The 25,184-nt window shown below is 47.9% G+C and overlaps 2 protein-coding genes across 5 annotated transcripts in view; one reads left to right on the top strand and one right to left on the bottom strand.

Annotated features, from left to right (window-relative positions):
- The first annotated feature begins 343 nt into the window (after positions 1-343).
- klhl32 (kelch-like family member 32) lies at positions 344-22,708 on the top strand. Of its 2 annotated transcripts, none has more exons than XM_078095494.1 (11): positions 344-728; positions 2,255-2,376; positions 5,501-5,678; positions 8,891-8,998; positions 12,593-12,691; positions 14,453-14,668; positions 16,633-17,359; positions 17,492-17,550; positions 19,540-19,732; positions 20,983-21,077; positions 21,319-22,708. In XM_078095494.1, the coding sequence occupies exons 2-11, from the start codon at positions 2,354-2,356 to the stop codon at positions 21,478-21,480; spliced, it is 1,860 nt and encodes a 619-aa protein (XP_077951620.1). In that variant the 5' UTR covers positions 344-728; positions 2,255-2,353; the 3' UTR covers positions 21,481-22,708. The 2 variants fall into 2 exon arrangements, with proteins under 2 accessions (XP_077951620.1, XP_040020167.2); XM_040164233.2 differs by having other exon boundaries at positions 5,498-5,678.
- The window catches only part of mms22l (MMS22-like, DNA repair protein), a 15,312-nt gene continuing 12,832 nt past the window's right edge, over positions 22,705-25,184 (bottom strand). For all 3 annotated transcript variants that reach the window (XM_040164224.2, XM_040164223.2, XM_078095493.1), the window contains exons 22-26: positions 24,886-25,097; positions 24,577-24,743; positions 23,842-23,938; positions 23,590-23,757; positions 22,705-23,459 (exon numbers count right to left, since the gene is read on the bottom strand). In XM_040164224.2, the coding sequence (XP_040020158.2) occupies positions 23,384-23,459; positions 23,590-23,757; positions 23,842-23,938; positions 24,577-24,743; positions 24,886-25,097 (720 nt within the window). In that variant the 3' untranslated portion in view covers positions 22,705-23,383. The remainder of the gene's footprint in view (positions 23,460-23,589; positions 23,758-23,841; positions 23,939-24,576; positions 24,744-24,885; positions 25,098-25,184) is intronic.

The following is a 25,184-nucleotide window of genomic DNA, read 5'->3' as shown; positions in this document are numbered from 1 at the left end:
GAACGATGGGACACCAGGAGGCCAAATGTCAGGGAGACACAATGCAAGGAATTCCCCAAATAAGAAAAACTGAATGTGAAGTGTAACAGCAGTTTATTTCATAAAGTTAACGTTTCTATTGACTACTTTTCTTTGGCGGATTCTCTCCCCCATAATCCATATCAGCAGCAGGCCCCGTCCTTTGATGACTATTTGCCGTTTTGATAAACACCGCATGATGTGAGATATCCATGAGGAAATACAGCCACACAATGTGACACAGGCTATGAAATGATAACGGCTTTAATAAACAGCCCATTATAAGCTGCTTTTTCGTATAACGCATTAGTGGAGGAGCCACCAATTACAGCCACCTCTTCCTCGTGTACTGCGGGGGATCCTACGAGGACCCCTGGGGTCCCCTGCAGGCGCGCATCGCCAACGTACCGGCATTCAAACAGCTCGCCGTGTCCCAATTATCCAGCTGGGGGCGCTGCATCCCCCTCCGTGTGCACATTCATGTGACTGCCGCGTAGAGGCGGGGTTATAATGTAACAATTTAGGAGCTACAGTGTAGCCAATAAAGTGCCCGCGACAACCGAGCGCATCTGCTCGCCGGTGCGCCCTTCTCTCCCCCCCTCGCCCTGGATGGGAAAAGAGACCAACGCCGACCTCGGACATCGGATGACATTTGTTACGGAGGCGCAGCCGGAGGGGGACGGGACTGGATCACAACGCATTCGTATGAGGTGCGTAAGCTCGTGGCACATTAAGACCAGGGAGAGAGGGAGAGAGGGAGAGAGGGGAGGGAGGGATAGTGGAATACAGCAGATTCCTGCCAATCCGCAAGGTGCTCTGTGTGCATGTGGCCGTGGATTGTCTGCGTGCGCCATGTGATGGATGCAACAGGATCATTCTGCTCGTGGACGGAGGCGGTTGTTCGCCAACCGCACAGTTTGTGGAGCGAGGCGCTGGCTTGTTGCTAGGAGACTTTTTGACAGCTGGGGGAGCTTTTGGGAAGTGATAGTTAGGCTAATGCATTAGTGGTGTGTCTGCTTCTCTGGCAACCCAAACCTTCCCTAAATCCCCCCCCTCCCTCCCTCCCCTCCTCCCTCTCATGTCCAGTTCGTTTTGCGCTGTGGATAAATGTCCTCTTATGCGTGAAAAGACATTTTAGCACTGTGTTTATTTCTAGTCTGGAGATTTCAGAAGGAAACAATGTTGTCTTCATCAGATCGTAGAGATATCCATATTTATAGATCATTTCCATCTTTTCTGTGGTCAGTATCATATCACAGAAATGCAAAAGAATCCCATGGTGTGGCACGTGTTGCTGAATATAATGGCATTTGCGATTTACAAGCTTCCTACTGGGGACGTTTATAAACACGAAGATATAGAGGGAGATCTCCAACGACAAATAGAGAGAAAGGCTATCAGTCCTGATTGGCTCCTGTGGTGTATGAGATTTGATAACGAGCGTATTTGCTTTGTTTCTCTGTTAGAACCACACCGTCAAAAGCATATAGAAGCAGAAACACGCAATGTGTGTTTTGGGTCTTTGGACTCAGGACCTTAGGGGCCTTCTCCCCTTCATCAGTCAGGAGCAGCTGCCCACGCCCATTCGTCTGAAGGTCACTCGTGAACAGATCGATAACTAGATCTCGCGCACTAGATCTAGAACACTCTCAAGAGTAGCCAGTGTTACACTCGGCCCTGCCTGTGCGCACTTAAGGCGAACCACACACATAAATACACACACACACACACACACACATACAGGCTGCTTCATATAAAACCCGCACACATTCTGGGGCGAGCGAGAAGCATTATGAATCACAGGAACCAGGGCAGCTTGATGTCAGTCCATCCGCGTCTACCTCTGGTTCCCTGTTGTGCTTCTGGGTATTATCTCTCAGGAGTATCAGATGCAGGTGTGTCTCACATCGTGTGAAGGTTGTAGCTACCCCAGAGGGACTTGGTGTGATTTGGACTCCGAGCTTGTTTGTAGAAGCGTCGAGCGTTGTTTATCCCCGTCTATGAGAGTCGAATATGCTGCCTGCGGCTGTCACGGCGGCGACGCTGCACACAAAAAGGGCTCAGAAGAACAGCTTTGACAATTGACAAAGTCAAGGCCGGGACCCGGGGAGAGAAGGAACAAGTCAGCATCAGGCTTGACGGGCGGTCGCATCCCCCTTCACACGGCGCACAGGAGGCTGTCACAGCGCGGCCGTGGATGGATGAGTGAAGCTGACGTGCTGTTCCGTCCTGTCAGGCTGATGTATGTCCCCAGAGAGGAGACCGCAGTCCCCAGGAGCCACATAGCGCCTCTCCCACACCTCCACCGCCACCTCCTCTTCTGTTGTCCGGCAACATGCCTTCTGAACCCAGCCTCAGGTAAGGGGCCTGGTTCGTCCATATACTGCACAAGGCTTATGCCGAAATGTTAGTCGGTGCACATGCATTGACAAATGTCAGCAAAGACTTGCATGCTCATGTCTTCCTGTTGTTTAGGCTGTAACCTGAGGAAGATCCATGTCTTCCGTCCGGTGTGTGTGGCTCCCTTTTGTTCACATGTAATGGAGGTTTCACTAGGGATCCATCTAGGTACTTTCTAGTGACATAACAGTTAAAAATCAACAAAAAAAGCTGATTATGGATATTATCTTCACCAAAAAAAAAAGCAAATAGTTCAACTTAAAACAGCAGGATAGCTGCTTTAATCGGCCATAATTCTGTATTTACTGAGGATTATTTTCAGCTGTGGGTATGGTGCAGTATTTACACCAGCAGGATTGTGCCTGTGGGATTGACTCCAAATAAGCTGCAGTGCCCATGAAACATGCAATTTATGTGTGCACAGATCAAGATTTTCCAAATGTCAACGCGTTGGTGGTTTTCATCAGCTACCGTGGATCTCTCCAGAGTCAGCAGGACAAAGACCATGCTGCCATCACACTGCGGCTTGAAAGTGGTTATCTTCTTAGTGGTATTAAGCCTAGGGGGACAGTTGTATTATGTGTGGGGGAGCTTAGGATCAGGGGGCTGTCCTGTAATCACAAGGTTGGAAGTTTGATCCCTTCTGTCTGCATGTGGAAGTGTCCTTCAGTGAGACGCTGAAGCCCAAGCTGCTTCCCTTTTTGCACAGGGGAGCGAAACATCAGCCCACTGCTGCCACAAACACTTAGAATGAGGTAAATGCAGAGGTCAAATACCATTGTTGTATGCAGTGCTGCAGTGGTAAAATTGAATTACCACTAAACTCTGAATTTTGTGATCATACAGACCTCGACGCGATGCGAAGCAACGCAACACAAAGCGTTGCGACTCCGTAAGGCTGTCCTGGCTATATTACATTATGTTATCAGTAAAAGCCATATACAATCAATGACAATGAATACATGTGTTAGTAGTTTGTAGTTTATTACATTTAAGAAAACAGTAAAGAAAAGTATGTCAACACAACACAACAACACAATTGCAGATTAAGAACTATCTACATACGGAGTCTCCTTTTTACAGTAGTGCCCAGAGGGCCTCCTTGTCCTCCACGTCAGGTCCTGCCTTGCACAGATATAGAAAAAATATGTTGAATTTAAGAGTTAACCAGTTAAGCAGCCTGTCAATTACACTGACAACATGAGTTAAAGGAACACTCATGTACTACCTATGTCATCATAAATAGCCTATACAGCACGTTTTTTTTTTCACATTGAGAACTGACTTGTTTTCTAATCTACGCGTCATCAGGCGTTTTTCTTTTACCGTGCACGACCAGCGAACACAGAGCGCGCGACTACTACACCCCCCCCAACGTGTGTTTACACACCTCCTGGATCCTGATTGGTGTCGCTGCTGCAGCCGCAAGGCACTGATTGGATGGTCACAGACCGTAACACAGCGCAGATGCAAATGATTCAGACTACGGCGTTTATATGTTCAACAATAGGAAACGTAGTCTTAGCTGTTTTAAAATTACACCAAGTTTATTTCGGATTATTCGGAAGAATACAAGGCGCAGGGAACTTTGAGGTGCGTAAACGCTATTTATAGGTGCATTAACGCTATTTCCAAATTCTAGAGGTGCGTAAACGGCGTTTACGTGCGTGTACCCTCCACTACAGCCCTGGTTGTATGAATATGATATGATAAAAAGAGAAGCTATTTGTTGTATCATGCAAAACCTTTATCAGCAAATGGTGCATAAAAAGTTGACCTTTTGCCTGTTATATTTCTTTTTCATTATGCACGGTACATTACAGACTATAGCTTCAAACGGATGAATGCTGTAAAACAATATTTTCATTTTCATGTCAGTTGTTTTCAGAGCTTCCATCATCCCCATCGGCTTCTCTTAGTTGCTAACTGCCGTAATTTCCCTCCCTTCTTACCCTACACAGCAGTTTTGTCCTCTTCTCTCTGGGCCCTTCCCTTCCCCGGCAGTATCCAACAGCCTGACTCATCACTCATGCTACCTCTGGCCCGTAGCGCGCACACATGCACCCACCCACCCACGTCAGCCATTATTTCCTCTGTTTTACCGTGAAGGTGAAAGAGCAGGCCCGCTTTGCAGACAGCAGCTTTTAGAGTGGCAGCTGACACTGTAAGGGCACAGACACGCGTCATTACATTACATGTCATTTAGCTGACGCTTTTACCCAAAGCGACTTACATTGCATTGATAACCATAACCATTTTTGCCTGGGGAGCAATTAGGGGTTAGGTGTCTTGGGTGTAAACCGATGTAAACCGGGAATAACCGGTTATATTCGCTGCACAATGGGTCCCACACAGTCAGTTGGTTCTGTGGCTAAACAATCTGAGAACTATGAGACACACGATATGGGGCAGAAAGTGTTGGGTCGTATTAGAAATGTCGTTTCTTCATTTCATTGCATTCTTGGTACAATATCAAATATGAAAAAGTATAATATAAGTGCAGCTACACACCTTGTGCATATAAAAAATTACCGTACCTTTAACTTTGCTTACTGTTATAAACATGTGATGCTAGCACGTGCACTTTCACAGGGTTCTAGTGCGATGAAAACATTGACGTCAACATCTACGGTTTAAATTAGAATCAGTTATTTCTTTCATGAGAAACCGCTCTGCCATAAAAATATGAGAGAAGAAAATGAACTGAAATCTCAGTTCAGAGCAGACGGAAGCTCTAGAGAGCTAAATGCTAACACCAGAGTGGCAACACGCTTAACATGGCCATGCTAATGCTGCCGTTAAGCTGTAAACCGTTGTAGCCGTTAGCATGCTAACATTTTCTAAATGGCCAATTTCATTGCTATTAATCCAACTGTTGTTGAGATATTGGGAACTTTGCAAGACTTCCTGATTAATGAAGTAATTGCTAGAGTGATCTAGCAGAAGTAGTGCTATTCATTTGTAAGATATTATTCCAAATGGTATTGTTAGTGTTATTATTAATAGAACCAGAGCTTTATCTTATCAACAAGCTCAGCGCAAACAAATGTTATGTGTGTGTGTGTGTGTGTGTGTGTAGCAGCAGGGAGATGCTGACAGGACAGAGGCTCTGTCAGTCAAAGTCCCACCAGGACTCGGTCCTCGCTGCCCTGAACCAGCAGAGGAAGGACGGCCTGCTGTGTGACGTCACCCTGGTCGCCGGCGAGCAGAAGTTCCACGCCCACAAAGCCGTCCTGGCAGCGTGCAGTGATTACTTCAGGGTGAGTCCTGTACCACGTGGTCTACTCTGAAAATGCATCTGTTTGATGAATGAGTCTGTTGGATGATCTGTCGTTATAATTAAACCCCTTGCTTTAGTCTTTCATGCGCTTCATGGTTGGACTGATTTAAATATGCTGATGTGATAGAGGTGACATTGCCAACAGGGTTTCACGCTACCAACAAGAAAAAAAGATCTTGGAGAAACTCAATTTTGAGACCGTGCAAATAGTGATGTTTGCACATGTGTTTGGTAAAACCTTTTTCGGCCGAGATTAAACGTGCTACAGCAGATCGTCCTTCCCCGTGCTGCACCTGGATGCTTCCCCAGTGTCTGGCTGGAGTCTGACCATTGGAGTTAAGGGAGGTGGCTTTGCGATAGACGCACGCTGTCAGACGGCCAGACAGGAGATTTGCCGAGATGGCCCGCACGGGGAAAAGTGCACCGATGAGATCTGATTCGGGGAAACCGAGCAGATCAGCAAGTAGAAATAATCCCTCCTGAATATGAGCGACAGATTAAAAATGTCCAAGTTGTCCGGGGATTATTTCTCCTCCTGTGTGTGTGTGTGTGTGTGTGTGTGTGTGTGTGTGTGTGTGCGTAGGTTATTTTTACTCGTCTCAGCAGAGAGTTGAAGGTGGGCGACTCGCACTCCTCTCCTTGCTTTATCTTTGTCCTGTTAGCTATTGCTGTGCCTTTCATTTTAATTAGTTTCTTTAACTGACGCACCTTAATGTCCGAGCTGAGTCGAGCAACGCTGTTGTTCCAGCACACACGGGTTATTAGATCAGCCTGCTACAGTGAGCAGGGAAAGTCACTCTGCCCCCCTATTCCTCTGTGGGGGCCTCACAACATTATCATCAGTTTGTCATTTGACTCCACCGCTGGGGTTTCGTTTCCCTCATTTTCTGGGGAGATGAAAGTATCTGGCTTTGTGAATATTGACTGTGTGTTTTCTTTCTCTCTCTCTGTATGGGCCTCACACTCAGACACACACGCAGCAGGGATGATCGCACATTATCTAGTATGTTGAGGGATCGTAATGAAATACCTGACCAAGCGTGAGTTGTTTACCTGAGACGCGTCCTGAACGTGTCACCTGCCACTTCCAATGCCATCAAGTCACTAAGAGGTCCGAACGGCTCGGCTAAGATCAGTCACACCAGCGACACGCAGCAGCCTCAGGGAGAACACAAACACGCCCACTGAATCTCTCTTTTTTTTTTTGCTCATACAGACGATTCTTTTTCTAAGAGCCCTGCAGGCGAGAGAGAACTCGTCTCAAACGCTGTTATTGTCTGGAACGCTGTATGCCAAACCTGTCCGATGCAGAACTCTGTAATCACTTTAATCTCTTCGTGGGGACAGGCCTGTATCAAGATGGACTATGCAGTACTCCACCATCAGTCCTCTCCAATGTCGCTTGATTTGATAATGCCCCACTTTGAATTGATCCGAAGGTAATCTGCCCGTGAACGGAGACATTCAGCCGTACATTCAGTGGTCCATAGAAAACGTTTTTCCTTCCAGACATTTAATGGAGAATAAAAAAAACAAAAAAACATGGTTTCAAACTGGTTTTCTTTGGATTACTTGAGAAACACCAGTTTGATAGAACAACACTAGGATGTAAATGAAGAATTGGCTGAGCCCTGTTTTACCTGCTTTATGGGTTCTTGATTTACCTTAATTTTCCCGTTTTGACACAAGCTCAGCTTAAAAACTGCAGTTTAGGGCTTGGAGACACCTGAGAGAAGGGACATTTGTAAAATATCGACAGTCATGCAGTTTGAAATATTCTTGTTGGTATAATATTTAAGTGGGACTTCAATGGTTGATTGATTAAATGATGTATTTTTTCGAGAGACAGCCCACGTCCCGTGCTCGGTGTGGAGGCAGCTTGTCTAACTTGCATTCCTCTGGATCTGTGCGGACTCTGGAGGGTTTGTTAGCCTGACGACGGTAAAACAGTGCGCGTATGTTGTTTCTGTTTTTTGTTATGATGTCAGAGAAGAATGTGTGTGTGTGTTTATGTGTCTCGTGTGATGCATTTCTGCAGCATTCATGCTGGAGGCCACCAGCTCTCAGGGTGCTCCCTCTCAGCCTCACGGTTCACCCACATCACAGGAGCAACCATGCAGAAGCAGTCCCTCTATTTACATGTTTCACTTTCTGCCTGCTTAACCCTCACGCACTCACACACACACACACACACATCAGGTTCAGCCCCCGGCCCTCCTTTGCTCGGCCGCCCGTTGGATTTTTAATTAGCGCAGCGGTGAATCGACAGGGCCGAGCTCTGAGGAGATATGCGCAGGCCTCGGTTAAAGCTCAGCCGTGCCCTCGAGTCGACCCCGTCTCTCACAGCACCTCTCGCAACACACATGGGCCCCTTCGTCAGAGGAAGGGGGGGGGGGGGGGGGGGGTGTTGGCGCCTCTTTAAAGTTCATGGGTGCTGTGCTTCAGGGAAGAATCCGATGAGTTCTGGGACGTGAAGTGAAAGTTGTTTCTCGCGATGGAAAGAGACGCTTTGCTAGCTGGCCCGAGGCTCTCTACGCTGTTACACACCAAGCCTCCGGGTTGAGACGGTGCTGAGTGACGTGAACTTGGGAGCTCAGATCACTGTAACGCGGTTACCGTGGAGAGAGAAATTGTCTAAAGCAGCTGGATTTACTTTTCATAAGCAATTCATTCCCCCACAATAATATGAACCCTACAGGCTCCATGACCTTGAGAAGACGGTCAGAGCAGATCTTCGTTGCGCCCCCGTCGCTCTGAGTGCGCGCGCTGATGATCCACGGCTCCGTGCTCCGTCCCGCTGCTTTTATTTTGAGTGCGTGTGTTGTGCACGTGCACAAGCGTGCAGGCGTGTTTGTGCGCGTTCCTGCGCATGTGAAAGTAGTGATTGTGCTAATTATTTCTGCTTACCTCCGGGCGCCCAGGCAGGCCAATCGATACAGAAAGGGCCCGAGGACGTTGCGTCTGGCAGGTTTAGATGGACCGTGATGCTGTTTTCATCAGCATGTGCACATGCAAACGCAATTTCTCAGTCTGTCAATGCTGTAACAAGTTACATTTATATATATATATATATATATATATATATATATATATATATATATATATATATATATATATATATATATATATATATGTAATACCAGACACCAAATGGCAGATACAATGTCTCTGTGTTGGTGTTTGTGTCTTCAGGCTATGTTCAGCCTGTGCATGGTGGAGAGTGAGGCAGACGAGGTGACTCTGCAAGGGGTGACCGGCGTTGGACTGAAGCACGCTTTGGACTTCGCCTACACTGGGCAGGTGAGCACTAGAACCCGTCAGCACAGCCGACCCAACCAGCCCCTTTCACTGGGGCTTTGTTGGGATATGTATTTACTTCATCAAGAGCGATGCATCCTACTTTATAAACAGAATAGTTTGCATGTAAAAACCCATTCACAGTTATACTGTAAGACATACTGTAGTGGAGTAATACCTGGACAGAGAATATATAGTATTGTTTACATATCAGAGCTTAGCCATCGCAATGTCGAGAGCAATGTGGAGGCAACAAAAGTGCTCTGAATTGAATGCAAAGAATCTTCAAGCAACTGGAGTTTATTATCAGTGTTCTAGTTACCATTAAAATGCAGTGTTAAAGACAAAATGGAACTATTCAACTGGTTTGAGTTGAATGATTTAGTATAATTAGCATTAGCATTATTATCATTACACGTTACAGTAGGTTTCACCATTGCCAAATATATCACCAAAAATAAATCAAAACAGGGCATTCGCAGATTAGCACTTTAATCGTGGCAGCAGGGACTTCCAGGCGTCGCGCCTTCGGATACATTGTGATCCAGCTGTTTGCAGGTGATGTCATCCCTCTGCCCTCTGTGCTCACACGGCTCAATGTCATTCTGGGATCCAAACAACAAAAACACAGATTCAAGGAGCCAGACGTAAAGAGGGCGGCATTGCATTTCCATTGTAAAGCAGCAAGGTGGTTCTAAGGTGGTTGCGCTGGTGAGGTCACTTGTCCTCGCCTCCTCCCTTCCTCAAGAAAGCATCGTTTTTAATAACCTTTTTTTTTTTTACTTCAGTTTCCGGCGATGCTCAGTCCAAAAAGCAGCCTAGCAGCTCAGCCAGTGGACCCGAGAGGCCGGAAACTTTGTAATTACTCCTAATTTTATTTCCATAGTGGAAATGAGCAAAGAGGGAGCCGGTTAGCCAGCGTAAGTAGGTCAACAGCAGGATTGCGAGCCGCCCTGCTTTGGTTGGCTCGGAGCCTCCGTCCGCCCAGTTGAGATGATAGCAGATGAGATGAGGGCAATATGCTTATCTCCCACACCGTGAATAATGACCTACTAAAAAATCCTTCAGCCACATGTCACAGGCCGACGGGGGGGGGGGGGAGTCCTGGCGATGCTCTCAGCCCCGAAGTCAAGTAACTCCGCTGACATTTCCAGTGCGCGGCGAGATGACAGCGGACATCGCAACCACTTTGACAAATGCAGTGTTGTCACCCACAGACAAGACCAGGCAGTAAATCTCTGCACCCGTCCTGGTAAAGAGGGAGTGATTGTTTGTGCGCGGCTACAATGGCTCGGATCCTTGAGGAGACATTTATACTCCTACAATAAACTGGGGTTTGCATAGGAGCTCGCTGCTCTCACACTGAAGCAGCCACGCTGTCACTGGTCCTCGTGCTCTGACTGGAGTGGAAAAGAGAGCAGCGCTGTTCACAGTCACATTTTTTGGAGCTGCCAATTGAGTCCAAGAATACAAAAATACAAAATTGAGAGTTCGTCGCCCTTGATTCAGAGTTTTACTCGGCGGGATAAATGCGCTGATGCAGCTAACTGCAGAAAGGAAATGAAAAGGAGGGAACAACTTCCAATGATCTGTTTGCATGAATGCTGAAGTGGGTAAATAGTCATGTTTTTTTTCTTATAGTTATAGTAGATAAACCTGCACATTTTCGATACAGATTTGTTCTGTCTGGATTCAGATCAGGAGCTGCCTTTTCGTGATCTCAAAAATCCCCCAAAAGGCCTGAGTCATAAAATGATACCCGGGAAAGCTGCATGACCATATTCCCGACCACTGAGAGGCGAGGGAGGGAAATGATGAAGTCGGCTCTGTAGCTATGTGGGGCAGCGCTGCTCAATGGATTATCAAAGGTTTGTCCCTGCCCTTTGAAAGCAAAGCACATCTTATTTGGAGTGAATCCGCCGTGTTAGAGGCAACCCGGGGCATGTTTAGTCTGATTGGGTTAATATTCCAATGATTCAGAGAACATTTAACTCCATGTGGTTTTGGTTTGTGTGCTGGGAATAGAATAAAAAAAAGAGGCGGCTAAGCCTCCATCGAGTACACAATGTGCTCCCTGGCACTGTCAGGTGGCTGTATTACGCAGCTTTATGTTTCATATGGGTGGGTAATATGGAGGAGACAGAAGGAGGCTTTTCAGCAGATCATTTGAGCTGCTATTCTGTCAGCTCAACAGGAGGCGTTTTGGCAGAATCAGTGCAGAAATACCAGCCGGAATATGCGCAAGAGCAATTCTTGCTCGTTGGACCGAGTCCGTCACAATTATTCGCCTCGTCTCTACTTCACCATGCAACATATTTTAAATAACCTGAGTCACATAACCTAACGGAGTTCTCAGAGAAATAAAAAAAAGATTTAGAGGACAGTGCCTGGCTTAGCCAGGTGTTTAAACAGGTCACACTGCTCATATTATTAAGAAAACATATTTAGGGCCCCCACACAGACAACGCCGCAGAGGGACCTCTTGTATTTGTATTTAAAGCAACAAACTCCTCCTACGTAAAGTATTGGATAGACCACAAAATTGGTCTGTACAATCTAAAAACCTTAGTGATTTAAATGTATAAAAATCTTGTTGTTTGGTGGAAGGCGTGTGGCCGCGGCGACGCACTTTTCGTCATGTAAACAAAGGGGTTTTTTGGGCTTAAAGTTTCTGGTGACTCAGGTCGAGCTGTTCCGTAAGCGCGAGTTCAGGTTCCACTTACAGCCTGAACTGCTTTCTCATGTAACTGTTTCTAAGTACTGAAAGACGTTTAAGTCATTTGCATTTACAGACAGTCTGTTCTGTTACAAAAACTAGAGCACATTCACACATGTTACATTTACATGACATTTACACTCTTGCTCGCCCTTGTTATAGAGCTGATGCATGTTGTCTAGCGCCACACGGTGGATACAGGGAGTGGTGGGATATTCAAAGCATCCTTTGCAGCATCACTCCGTGCAGTTAACGAAGACTAACTCAGGGACGCATTCTCGGCCACGTTTGTAGTCGTCCAATCAGTGATTCAGTTTTTCAGAACTTTAAAATAGCATCAAATACTCTCTGTTTGAGACAGATAGGCGCTGCTCAAACAAAGTCTTTAAAATATAATACATTTAGAAAATAAACCCAAATACCTGAAACAATATATAAAGTTAATAGTTTTACTTGCATGTATGACAAAGAAAAGTAAAAAACACTCATTTGAGGAGCTGGAGTTTTGGTGTTTATGCTTCACAATCAAACAGTCAATTAATATTCAGAAATCAGAGAATTAATCACTGTGTGCCAAACAGGGAAAAGGATTTGTTACTTCCATGAAAAAACAAATACCAACTTTCTGTTGGTGTTAAAAGAAAAGTATTACTATGCCCTGAATATCTGTATCAAAAGTCATGGATATCCGTTACATTGACAATTCTCACTCAGAACCAAAGTCCAACCGACGTTGTGTCGACCCACTCTGTGAGAAAAACATTCTCAACTATTGATATCTCCATGAAGTTATTATTATTATTATTAATATATGTTGATAATGATCCTGATAATGAACTGCAACCCAACTGCAGTGAATGACCCTGCTTATCTGTGGGCAGATCCTGTTGGAGCCAGCGGCGATCCAGGACGTCCTGTCTGCAGGCAGCCACCTGCAGCTGCTGGAGCTCCTCAGTCTCTGCTCCCACTACCTCATCCAGGTAAACTCGCACGCACACACATGCACGCACAAGCACACATGAGCACGCACAAACGCACACTCACATACAGGTCAGGTTAATGCAAGTCCTGGAATATTATAGAGTTCCACTCAATGATTTGATCCCATCTTCAGGCAACACCAAGAAAATGGACCACTATTATTTATATTCATGCGTTATTCAACTGTATCAATACCGTGTGCTTCTTTTAATTTGATATAGAGCAATGACTGAAAACCCCAAATTATTACGTGGCGGAGACAGTTAGCTTAGCACAAAGGTTGGAAACAGGGGCTAACAGCTCAGTTGAACTATTCCTACAAGTGAACATCACTCCAGTTTGGTGTCAAAAGTCACTTTGTGTGGACAAAAAGAAACAGTTGTGTCTGTTGAAATTTGACAACGTCCAATCTGTTCTCTGAAAAATAATTGTGTGAATCCTCCTCCCCCACCGGGAGGTTACAGGTCAGATGTGGCGTGCTACTTAATCGGGGTGGATACCTGTCAGCTAAGGTGCCTCCTGATTGAGGGCCCCCTGCTGCTTATTATTGACTGTGCTTTATTCTGTTGGATTCCTCTGAGTACGCAGCCGAAAGCTGCTGCACCTAAATCGAGTTCAGAGTTCATTGCAGAGCAGACGCACACCGAGGTGTCTGATGCTCAGTGTCTCCCTAGAGCCTCAATGCATTTTGCGGTGGTTTCCCATCATCACACACGGCGATAATTACATTTCATCTTGAGCGTCTTTAATCCCGGCCACCAGACATTCATGTTTTTTCATACTCTATATTGTACTCATTGACAGCAACTCAGCTCAAATGGGCCATCTGGTGGTCCAAAATGTTTCAGCTCTGTCAGAGACTAGACTGACACTGACTATAAACTGATACAAAGCTTTGCGTCACCCTGTTCACCACTGCTTACATTGTTGTTTGCGTCAGCCGACCGCTTTACTTGGTATGTGGTTAGAGTGCATAGTGGGCGGCGAGGCCGGAACCATTACATTGATTTTCCAATACACGCAGCGCCAGTTGATTGACAAGCAAATGCATCAGATCGTCCTCCTCCTCCAGCGATGTGCAGCATTCAGTGAATTGGATGTTTAATAGGTGGTTGATACTGGCCCCGCCGTGTGCAGCTCTTTAAGTTATTTGAATTGATGCTCGTGAGACATTTTGAGTCCTATGTGTGTGAGTGTGTTTTTGCTTCTAATATTCAATGAGGAACTCTTATCTAATTCGGTTTCTTGCCTGATTCGCAGATTTTAAAAAAATAAAATATGCACAACAGTCACTTATCTCTGTAAAATAGCAGTGAAATGACATTGAGTGTAAATGTTCCACTTTAAAACCGGCGGTGTATCCATGAAGGTATCGTTTCACCACAGGTTGAGCACTAGTAATGTTCTGCGTGTGCTGAAGGACGGCCAGCAGATGGCAGTCTTATTCCACCAGTCAGGCTTTGATATACTTTATTTACCTCCTTCCCTCTCTTCTATTTCTTCCCCACTGTAAACACGTTTGGCTTCTATAACAACGTCATTTAAACTATGTTAGGCCCAAGTAACAAAGTCATGTGTGGCTTACAAATGTAAGTTACACATCGATCAGCAATGTACCAAATTCTTTTAAAGCCCCGGCAAAAAATGAAGCCTCCTGTGAAATTGCGTAAATAATAAACACACCTTCAAAACTGAATCACAACAACCGTTCTGGTGAAATAAGCCTTCATTTCGCATGGTCTATGGATGTACCCCCGCAGGAACTGAGCAGCGTGAACTACCTGGAGCTGTACCGCGTGGCTGACCTGTTCCACCTCCCGGCCCTGGAGGAGGCCGTGGTGGGCTTCCTGGTGGAGCATCTGTCCGAGCTGAGACACAGCCGGCAGGACGAGGCCCTGCAGCTGCCCTACCGCCTCCTCAGGGAGGTGCTGAAGAGCGACCGCCTCACCTCCCTGAGCGAGGAGGAGATCTGGAAGGTACTGGGAGTCAGTGTCTGTCTGTGTGTGTGTGTGTGTGTGTGTGTCTCCCCCCACGCACCAACACTGCTGTGCACGCGCGTACAGCAACGTACGACACGGACCAATGAGCTGCACGATGAACGCGCCCAGCTGCTTCTCACGTCGCGCTTGCATCGGCGAGGACATGCCACAGGACCTTTTGGGCCGCGTGCGCGCCCACGCCCATGCACCCGTGCGAGCGTGCACGTGTGCATGGAGTTCGGCTTGCGGACTTACTGTTTTGACTGTTCATTTGCACCAATCAGCCTCCCCCTCCTCCCTCCCTCCCCCTCTCTCTCTCTCTCTCTCTCTCTCTCTCTCTCTGTGTCTGTCCCCCCTTCTCTTCTCTGATTAGGCCCACCGCGGCTCCATCAGGGCCCCAATCCCCCAGCTGTCACTCGGCCGCCCGTCTGATTGAAAACAATCAGGCCTCTGATGGCACAATTACCTTGACCCTTTAGCCAGCCGCCGCCGCCATAATCAGCCTCTGATTAGGCTGCTTTGGGCCTCCTTCACTTCGCCCAGAAGGTTAATTTGGGCATCAGACGGAAGCGAACGGCGAGCGGGGGCCGTCGTCCTAAAGGGGTGGAGTGGGGGGTGGGGGGTGCACGCCAATACCACGCCGATACAGCTTGGCAGTCAATCATCGTCACTCAGGGTTTTCTTACAGACCCTCACGCTCTGGAAATCACATTTTCTCTGGCTTTGTCCCCTCCCCCCTCCCCTTTCTTGCCATCCTTCGCTGTGTCTTTCTTCCCCCCCACCCTCCCCTTACCTCTCTTCCTCACTATCTCTCTCACACACACACACACACGCACACACACACACACACACACACACACACTCTTTGTGCGAAGGGGAAGGAGGGAGAAGGAGTTGATTTATTCTGTGCCCCGAGGAAGTTGCGTGATGCAGCGTGACCTTCACAGTCAGCTGCCGTAGTGCACGGGCGCACACACACACACACACACACACATACACACACACACACGCTCTCACTCAGAAACACACATACTGTCACTTCAGAGCAGAGAGAGGCGGGGTGAGCGCCGGAGAAAGGGAGGTGGAGACAGGAGTGTGGCACAGAGTGTATTAAAAGACAACCCTGACTTGCATGTTTTCTAGAATATTCACAACTTCAGAGCGTAATTGAGGAGAAATACAGCCAGAGTTGCTCAGCACACGCTCTGTATTTCTTCTGCATCGTGCAGCAAATGCTGCGTTTTTTGTGGCGCGATGCCGCTGGTGAGACTGATCCGGTCGGTGGTCGTCCTGGGGTGAACGCCACATTGTGCTGGTCCTCATTCTGCTGCACCACTTTCTCCATCTGTGCGCTTTGTTTTCCCCGAGATGGTATCGGTCCATCTCCAATCATCCCGCCCACGCTCACACCTCCTTGCAACTAAATAACCTTTCACCGCTATCAAGTTCAATTCAATTCTCAACCCGGTCTGCATTTAACAAAGGACGGCGCCTGTGGGTATTTACGGTGTGTACATTTGTGTGTGTGTGTTTTCGTGTGCGTGTGTGTGCGTGCAGTGCGAGCAGGCCTCAGTCTTGCCCTAATAGCATAAGAGTGTAGAAAAATGAAATATGATTAGCAGCCTACGCTTGTTTCTCTCCATCCTGTTTTCGTTCTTCTGGTCTTGTGTCTCTTGTTTCTCCACCCCCCCTTTTTTGGGGGACTGTGTGGAAAGTCTTGTGCAGGGAGAAGGTGGAAACGGGAGTTATCTCCTGGCCATCCCTTCACTTAGATATCACATTGCTTTGGTTTACCTTGTTCTTACTGATACTCATAATAATAATAAAGGGGCAATTATCCAAAGTCAAGGGAATAAATCCTAAATATGATGATGAAACAATAACTGTTCATTGAAAAATGTTTGGTTTGGTTGACCCGTTTTTGTGAAATCACTCAGTTCTTCTTCTCCATCCGCATTCAGCTGGTCGTTCTGTGGCTGGACCACGACTGCCGACACCAGTACGCCGCCGATCTGCTCCAACACGTCCGCTACGGCCTGATGGACGTCCCCACGCTGCACCACCTCGCCCGCAGCCACTCCCTGGTCCAGTCCAGCCCGACTGCCGCCGCCCTGGTGGAGGAGGCCCTGGACTACCACCACGCCACCTTCGCCCAGCCCCTCCGCCAGTCGGCCCGCACCAGGCCTCGCTTCCAGTCCCTCACCCTCTACATCGCCGGCGGGCGCAAGCGGGAGGTGAGCAGGGTCAAGGAGCTGCGCTACTTCAACCCGGCCGCGCAGGAGCACGTGCGCGTCGCCGGCGGCTCCAACTGGAGCGAGCTGGCGCCCATGCCCACCGGGCGCAGCCACCACTGCGTGGCCGTGATGGGCAACTTCCTGTTCGTGGTAGGCGGGGAGGTGGAGCACGCCACCGGGAGGACGTGCGCCGTGAGGACCGCCTGCCGATACGACTCCAGGGGGAACTGCTGGACCGACATCGCCCCCATGAAGGCCTGCAGGGAACACTTTGTGCTGGGCGTGCTGGGCCAGTTCCTGTACGCAGTGGGGGGCCGCAACGAGCTGAGGCAGGTGCTGCCCTCGGTGGAGCGCTACTGCCCCAAGAGGAACAAGTGGATGTTTGTGCAAGCCTTCGACCGCTCGCTGTCCTGCCACGCCGGCTGCGTGGCCGACAGCCTGCTCTGGGTGTCAGGTACAGGAAGGGGTGGCGGAAGGCGAGAGTCCAGATGCTCTCGTGCACGTGCATGACCTTCACCTCCAGACACACCTCTGATACGTAGTCATGGAATATGGAGTCAGACGTGTTGCTCCTTTTGTGTTGCAGGCGGGGTGACAAACACGGCTCAGTACCAGAACCGACTGATGGTGTACGACCCAGAACAGGTAACTGTGACGAATAAAAAGAATCCGCTGCGTTTTTATATCATATAAATATTCCTATAGCGTAGTATTTTACTGATGACAGTATTCCAAAGCATGAAGTAGAGTTTTGAAGCTGCTTGAATCAACCGTTCCATGTTAGCGATGGGCGACGTGATGCAGTCTCACTGCTCTGATCCCACGGGGACATAGTCAGCCGTCGCCATCTTGGCTTTTTGCAACCAGACGTGACACGAGAAGATGAAGCGAAGTAGGGCAACAAACAAACACTTTTTTTTTTTGCCGACCAAAATGTTACAATTGTTTTTCATGAACTGAAAGCACACTGTAAAAATGTTAAAGTTCTGAGAGGAAAACAGCTGGGTAGAGACCTGTCAATCACAAGATAGTCCCACCCAAAGCGTAGCCTGCTGTGTGGATTACTTCAGTCTAAATAAACCTCAATAAATGAACATCAAGATGTATTTAACAAGAGGTTGAGACCACACACTCATGTTTCAGCATTATTAATAATTAGCATTATTTTTACAAACAGATGAGTTGCCCCCTGTTGGCCATTAGAGAGAATACAACTTATGGATTAGCATTGGCATCATTGTTTCTTGGTGTACTCCACAGACGTTTGGAGCAGCTTGCAAACCGTCATCAGGCTCCAACACAAACGCGTTGGTCAGATGTTTTCAGCACAACTCGTGTTGCTATAGTGAGAAAAAAATATCACCTTTCCTTCTTCGTGCAAGTCGGTGAATCTGTGGCTCCCACGCTATTTCAGGGCTGTAAACTTAGTTGTCAGACTTGCTTCCTTCTGTGTTACGAATGATATGTGAGCAGTTTATTTGCCTAATACTGTAATCATATTGTAATTTACAGACTGTTGTCTTCGTATCCAAAGTTGTTCACTCTTGTCTCTCACGATTTGATGATGTTGGAGTTTTCCCAAAGCTGACTGACGGGTACCCTATAGAGTTTGTGCTGTAAATACGTATAGAAAAATGTTATTACTTATTTAAATAACATATTGCTTAAAAAGAATAATTAATGATTTTGCTTCAATGCAAGAATAATGGCCCTTTTTCAGACAATAAATGCAGATATTTTGAGATGGATTACACAACAGGCAGGTGTCAAGAGGCTGCTAATTGATTTTCACACCACATAAAAATACTACACAACTAACATCTCACCTCATTTTATAATACAACCCACAGGACAAAGCCGTATATTTGGGATTTGTAGCACTAGTACTGCAATACTACCACCTTTTATCCCAACTGTAAAGCAAAACAGTCCCGTGTATGTGGCTGCAGCGTTGAATGGTGACACTCGAACATTGTTTCTGTGTCTGTAAATCTCACAGCTGTCTGATGGTGTAACGTATAAGCGGCAGCTGTTAAAGAGCGCTGCTTCCCGGTGAGGGTGTGCACACTGCGCAGGTATGCGCCATGTGCATACGCGAATATAAGTCGCATATCGCATATGGGTCTGTGTGTGTTTGTGCGCGTTGCAGCGTGGGGAGGAGGGGGGGGGGTCTCATTTGTATTCGCCACGAATCTACACTCACCTGCCAGAGCAACAGCAACCCCCCACCCACTCTACCCTCAACAGATGGCCACCCGTCAGCTCACCCCTCTCCCCCTTCCCCCCCACACCACACACACATGCACGCACGCACACAAAATAAGCTTCGACACACTCGGTGAAATGAGCAGGGATCCTCGGTGTAAAATGGAGTGGCTGAAACATATGATTAGAAATAGGGAAGGAAGTCATTAGTACAAAGCAGAGCGCTGGTGTCACGTTATTTATCCAGCGCCGAGCATACATCAATTACCCATGCATGGATATGCTTAAATATTAATCTTCCTTTTCATCCTTTTTCCCTTTGCACCCTCTCTGTTTCTCTCGTTTCCTCATACCACGTCTCACCTGCATCTAATCGTTCACTTCCTCCCTTCCTCACCCTCCCTCGGGCTGTTCCTCCAACCCGTTCAGGACCAGTGGCTGGCCCGCAGTCCCATGCTGCAGAGGCGGGTGTACCACGTCATGGCGGCGGTGAGGAGGCAGCTCTACGTGCTGGGCGGCAACGACCTGGACTACAACAACGACCGCATCCTGGTCCGCCACATCGACTCCTACAGCATGGACCTGGACCAGTGGACGCGCTGCTCCTTCAGCCTCCTCACGGGTGGGCCAAGTGAAGGCGCGCGCACACACACACACACACGCACACGCACACGCACACGCGAGACCAAGCACGACACTCCCGGATGAAGATCAATCAGTTGATAGTGACCATTTACGGACGGCTTTCCTCCCAGTGTGAGGTAGATTAAAACATGGGTGGACATCACGTGGAAACAGCGGTCTGGGTAAAACACTAAAGGGACAGTGATGCTTATTGACTATTGAGAAGACGAGACTGATGCCGCTCTGACATCTTTTGCTTTAAGTGAGCAGAGGAGAACGTCCTCTTGTCTCCTGAGTGAGACATTGGACACTTTACTGAAAACCAGGAATCAACGAACAAAAGATGCTCACGCTACGCCGAAAAGAGAGCTCAGTCCACCGAGAGGGAGCGCGGCGATTGTCATCAGCGCATTATGTAAATGTATGTGTGTCCAAGAGCAGCACTTAAACGTCTTTGGAACCACCGATATCAAGCGATGTCTTTTATACAGTTTGAGCGCTAGAACAAGTGACAGAGGGGTTGTTCGTGGTGATTGTCGCCTGACTGAAGTTCCCCTCAGCTTCAAGGAGCCTCCTTCAGCTATTTGTCTTTTGTTATTTGAGGGAGTTCTACCGCGCTCAACCATGAACCATCACACATGCAACATTGTAAATCTGTAGAGCAGCGCTGGAGATCCAGATGTTCACCTGTTCATCAGGAGTTGAGTTGAGGAAAGTATAAAGCAGAGTTACTATAGTCCCAGTCGACTTTTCCATTAAAAGCCCCGAGCAAACTTTCAGCACACAAACAAGGAATAAGCTTGATGTAGATTGATGTAGGCTTGTCAATTCAGTCTGATTAAAGATGTGAACTACATGAGCTGATCTTTTCAGTGTCAAAGTCGAACCGCATCACTCGCTTTCACACTTCATCTCTGAATCAAACTATTTGTAGTGAATATTTCATGTGAGAAACACTAATTAATGCAAGTTCATCTCGAACACAGAAACACAGGTCGAGTAAAGCGCTCTGCTTCCTCCTCCTCTCATTAGATGCAAACATATCCCATAATGCATCACCGCTGGTTGTGAGGAGGCGGTAGGATGCTATACAGCTCATGACCCGTGGGCATCCTGCAGCTGCAGCCTCCGGGCTGATGGAGGTGGGATGGAGTGGCACCTCCATCAGCCTGGACCTACAGAGGCACAACCCACCGTATTCCAAGCCGGCCGAGTGAAGCACCGTGTCGCCTCTTTGTCCCCCTGCAGGCCAGAATGAGTCTGGAGTGGCCGTCCACGATGACAGGATCTACGTGGTTGGAGGATACTCCATTTGGACCAACGAGCCTCTGGCATGCATTCAAGTGAGCGATGAGGCTTTTTACATGCATGTTTATTCAAACCTCACACTGGGATCAGAATTTGGGTGTTCTGTTGATAGCAAGCTGCTGACAGAGTTCAGTGAAACAGCAACACACACAACAATGAGTAGATCGATGGGGCATATTCGTTTTAAGGCGGCCCTCAGAAATACAAACAGCAGCTCATCGAATAATATGTGTAAAAGTGTCAAAAACCGAGCTGACACCCATGTCCCGTTTGCAGGTGCTGGACCTGAGCACAGAGGGGAAGGAGGAGGTTTTCTACGGGCCGACGTTGCCATTCGCCTCCAACGGGATAGCGACTTGCTTCCTCCCGGCTCCTTTCTTCACCTGCCCCAACCTGCAGACCCTACAAGTACCACATCACAGGATCGGTGCAGTTTAAACCCCCATACAACCCCCCCCCCCCCCCCAAAAGAAAAACTATATAAACACTAAGTATGTGCGAACACGGCCGACAAAGACGTACCTGCTGTGGCGTCACAGGAGGGTACACGGACTTCGCCGAGACCTCAGATGTCATTCATTTCATACGTTGAGACTCAAGAGACAAGGTGTTTCTGCAGCCTTCTAGCAATCTAAAAGCATAAAAAAATAACAAGCAGATGCCACAATAATACAGCGTACCTGTTGTATTTACCCAAAGACTGACCCCAACTCCAAAGGGATCCATTCCCTGAGAAGACGGGAACAAAACAAGTGACTTGTGGGAAGCGAACTTTACTGAATTGCTCAAATGTCCACAGGAGTTCCAACAAACTGTCCTCTTTCTAACCCGTTATAAGGGTTGAAGAGATTGTCTTTTTTATTGTCTAAAATCACTGTCGACCGCGTCGGTGGTCTTTTTCCACATATGGAGAAGCGTTTCCTCATCGACTCGCATGCATTTAGAAACGGCAGGCTGTGTTGTGTCAAAAGCTTGAAGCACATTAACAACCATGTCATTTTTCTTAACCCTTTAAATAAGGTTAAAAAACCCAGTTTAGGTTCAAATTTATGTCTATCGTCATCCAGAGAATGTCTTAAAAAAGGGTTTATACGATGTTAAAACACAAAGCAAGAAAACATCCCACTGCACAGATGAATCTATGGCTCATTTTCAGACTTAAAAAGCCGCATGTACGTGCATGTGGATGCATTCGATGGGGGCTGTTCACAGCTCTGAGGGGAACGAGGTGAATTACCCAGCAGACCGACCACTAATCCAAAGCCTCACTCCTGCTGCCTCTCTCTGATGTCGGCGGGCGGAGAGGAACGCGGTGCAGCGGAGCGCCGCCCTGATGAAGGGATAGCGCACATCCACCTTTTGACGAGGCTGCAGAGATGACGCGCAGCGACAGATAACGGGACCTCGCTGATTGTGGGAGACAGGAGGGAGACTGAAGCCGCGTCGTGAGACATCGCCGCGACTTAGCAGGAGGATGGAGAATGGGAACAAACAGTACTGCTCTCGTGTTTCCTCCCTGGTTCTTTTCTCTCATTAGATACGTGAGCCAACCGGGTAGAGAGAGCGATCCGCCACATGATGGTACGAGCACGGATAATCTGCGCTGACACTCACTTTTCTCACTACGCAGCTGAAATAAAAAATAAATAAATGGGAGAGACCTTTATGAGCGTGTTCATATTTATTGTCACATTTATTACTTTAATAACCCATCTTTCAAAATGCAAAGCTGCACCGGTTTCTTTATACAATATGTACATTCCACAACACCTGTTGATATCATGACTTCAGTACATGATTCAAAAGTCCCGTGGTGCTGTTTATCTGGTTGTTGGGGTGGGAGTCACAGAGATATTGGTCGTAGAGACTCTCTACACAATATATGACACTTAGTTTGATTAAAAAAACTGAACAGAAATCATCGGCTGGTTACAGAAGACAATCCACAGACCTCGTTGTGAGCAGTCTCATGTAGGAACTATTTTCTCTCCCATCCATGAGTCGACGCACGCTTCCTTCTGTAGTGGTTTTCGGTATAAAGAGAAGTGCGCCTTTATGAAGCGGTGGATTATCTTGAGCAAAGAGGTCTTGGTTATATTGCTGTTTTTTTCCCCCCAGTCGGGCTGGACTCACACCAAAACAATCCAGATCATTTGCACCAAAAGGTAAGAGGAAAAAAACACCTTTTAAATTTTCACAGTTTTATATATCTGGTATGCTGCTCCGGCACACGAGGGACTGACAGTAACGGCTGGATTCCCAAACTAAAGAGAGAAGGCTGTGTTACTAACAAGTGGTTTCTGGAGCTGGAGCGTAAAAAAAAAACAACAACGCCGTTGTCTCAGTCGGCTTCCAGGCTGGTCATTTCTGCCTGCCCGCTCTCTCCGAGGAGGCACAGCAGCTTCCCGTAAGCGCTCCTGTCACACAGAGGCAGAGCAGACGGGTTAGTGGACACAGTCAATGAGGGACGCAGCCACACAACACCTCTGGGTTCTCTCCCCTACTCGTTGCCTAGACAACTCTGGTGTGACCCATGCGCTCTCTCACCTCAAGGCCATGTTCCTGCCCAGCCCTCTCTTGCGCTCCGTGTTCCTCAGACTCAGAGACAGGATGGGGAGGAGAGCTCGGACCGGGGCGGGGTCCAAAAGGGACACGGTCTCCAGGACGCCGTACACCTGCCGGTCGTACACGCCCTCGTTCTCCTCCACAAACGCCCTGGGAGCGGAAGAAATGAGGCTTTAATGGGATGGAGGGGGTTGTTGGGGCGAGGGGGAGGGGGGCAATGTTGTTGTTGATTACCGCAAAACGGCGACGGTCTGGTCACACGGCCCGGCTGGAGACGCGGCAGCACATCGCTCCACCACAAGCTGTAAGGCATCTGTGCTCGTCTTCCTCACTGCACGCACACACACACACACACACACACACACACGATTAGAGAGCCCCTCAGCGATTACTATGAGCTCAAACCTGATTGGGTTTCCCCCCCTTCCGCATAATTTGCCCCAAAGTGAGGATTGATGAAAATTGTAAGCGTTACGGACATGTTTACAACCATCTCACTGATAGTAAGTAAGCACAATGATTACTGCATTTATTGAGTTGGTAGTGAAGCTGAAGCAAACGTGTGTGTCCTGCTCAGAAATATTTTGGAGAACCTTGAGCGAGAAAAGAAGGACGGAAAAATTGCTGCAATTCAACTAAATAGCGGTGGCCCTTTTAGTGGCTCACAATCCCTGTATGACATCACGAGAAGCATCAGAGAACCTAATGGAGGCCCGGATTGGCCGGCACCAAGATTGTGAGTATCGGGTAACATACGGAGCCTCTTCCTAAAACCTCCTGAATGGTTATGAACACAACTGAAAGTTCCCTTTCATAACGTCCGGCTGGTTTCTTCCACTGACTGCCAAGAACATCCTGCGGGCCGCGGCACCAAAGAATGCGTCTCTGTATCAAATAAAAAAAGGCGGCCACACGCAACGTAGAAAAAAACGCACTCGATGAGCTCCAGATTTGCTGTTCAAATCTCACCCTGCGGCTCGTTGACCAGCATCACGCAGCGCAGCAGAGAGGGGAGGGGCAGAGTGAGGAGGGCGGGGTCTGAGTCACCGTTCCGTCTCAGGAGCTCCAGGAGGAACACCAGGACTGCGGCTAGCCGAGGCGGAGGGGCGTGACCTTTAAACCGCAGGAAGCTCTCGCTGGAAGATTGGAAAAAAGGATGAGAGATTTTAGTCTTTTTTATGGTTTTGGGGGAAACCAAGAAATTAACTCGGGTTACGTCCCAAAAAACAACGGATGACTGTGAAAGCCAGGTGGTTGACGGGGCAGCCAGAGACCTACCAGAGCACCTCCAGGATGGTCCTCCTCAGCGCAGCCCCCCGGGGGGTCGGGCTGGCCTCACAGGCGCTCAGGAGCACCGGGTGGTTGGCAATGACGCCCACGGAGGGCGAGGCGGGGAGGAAATGGTTCAGATACCTGAAGGTGACGGAGCGGAGCTGCTGCTTCAGGTGGGCGCCCTGCGCCTGAGACACGCTGCAAGCTACAGACAGACCCTGCACGGGAACAGAGTTAAAAGGAGCCAGTATGAGGAAACATCTCGACAAAGAAAGGACAAAAAGGGGATATATATATATATCGGT

Source organism: Gasterosteus aculeatus, chromosome 20 (genome assembly GCF_964276395.1).
Source record: "Gasterosteus aculeatus chromosome 20, fGasAcu3.hap1.1, whole genome shotgun sequence".
NCBI lineage: Eukaryota > Metazoa > Chordata > Actinopteri > Perciformes > Gasterosteidae > Gasterosteus > Gasterosteus aculeatus.
This window is presented reverse-complemented; position numbering and strand designations above follow the sequence as displayed.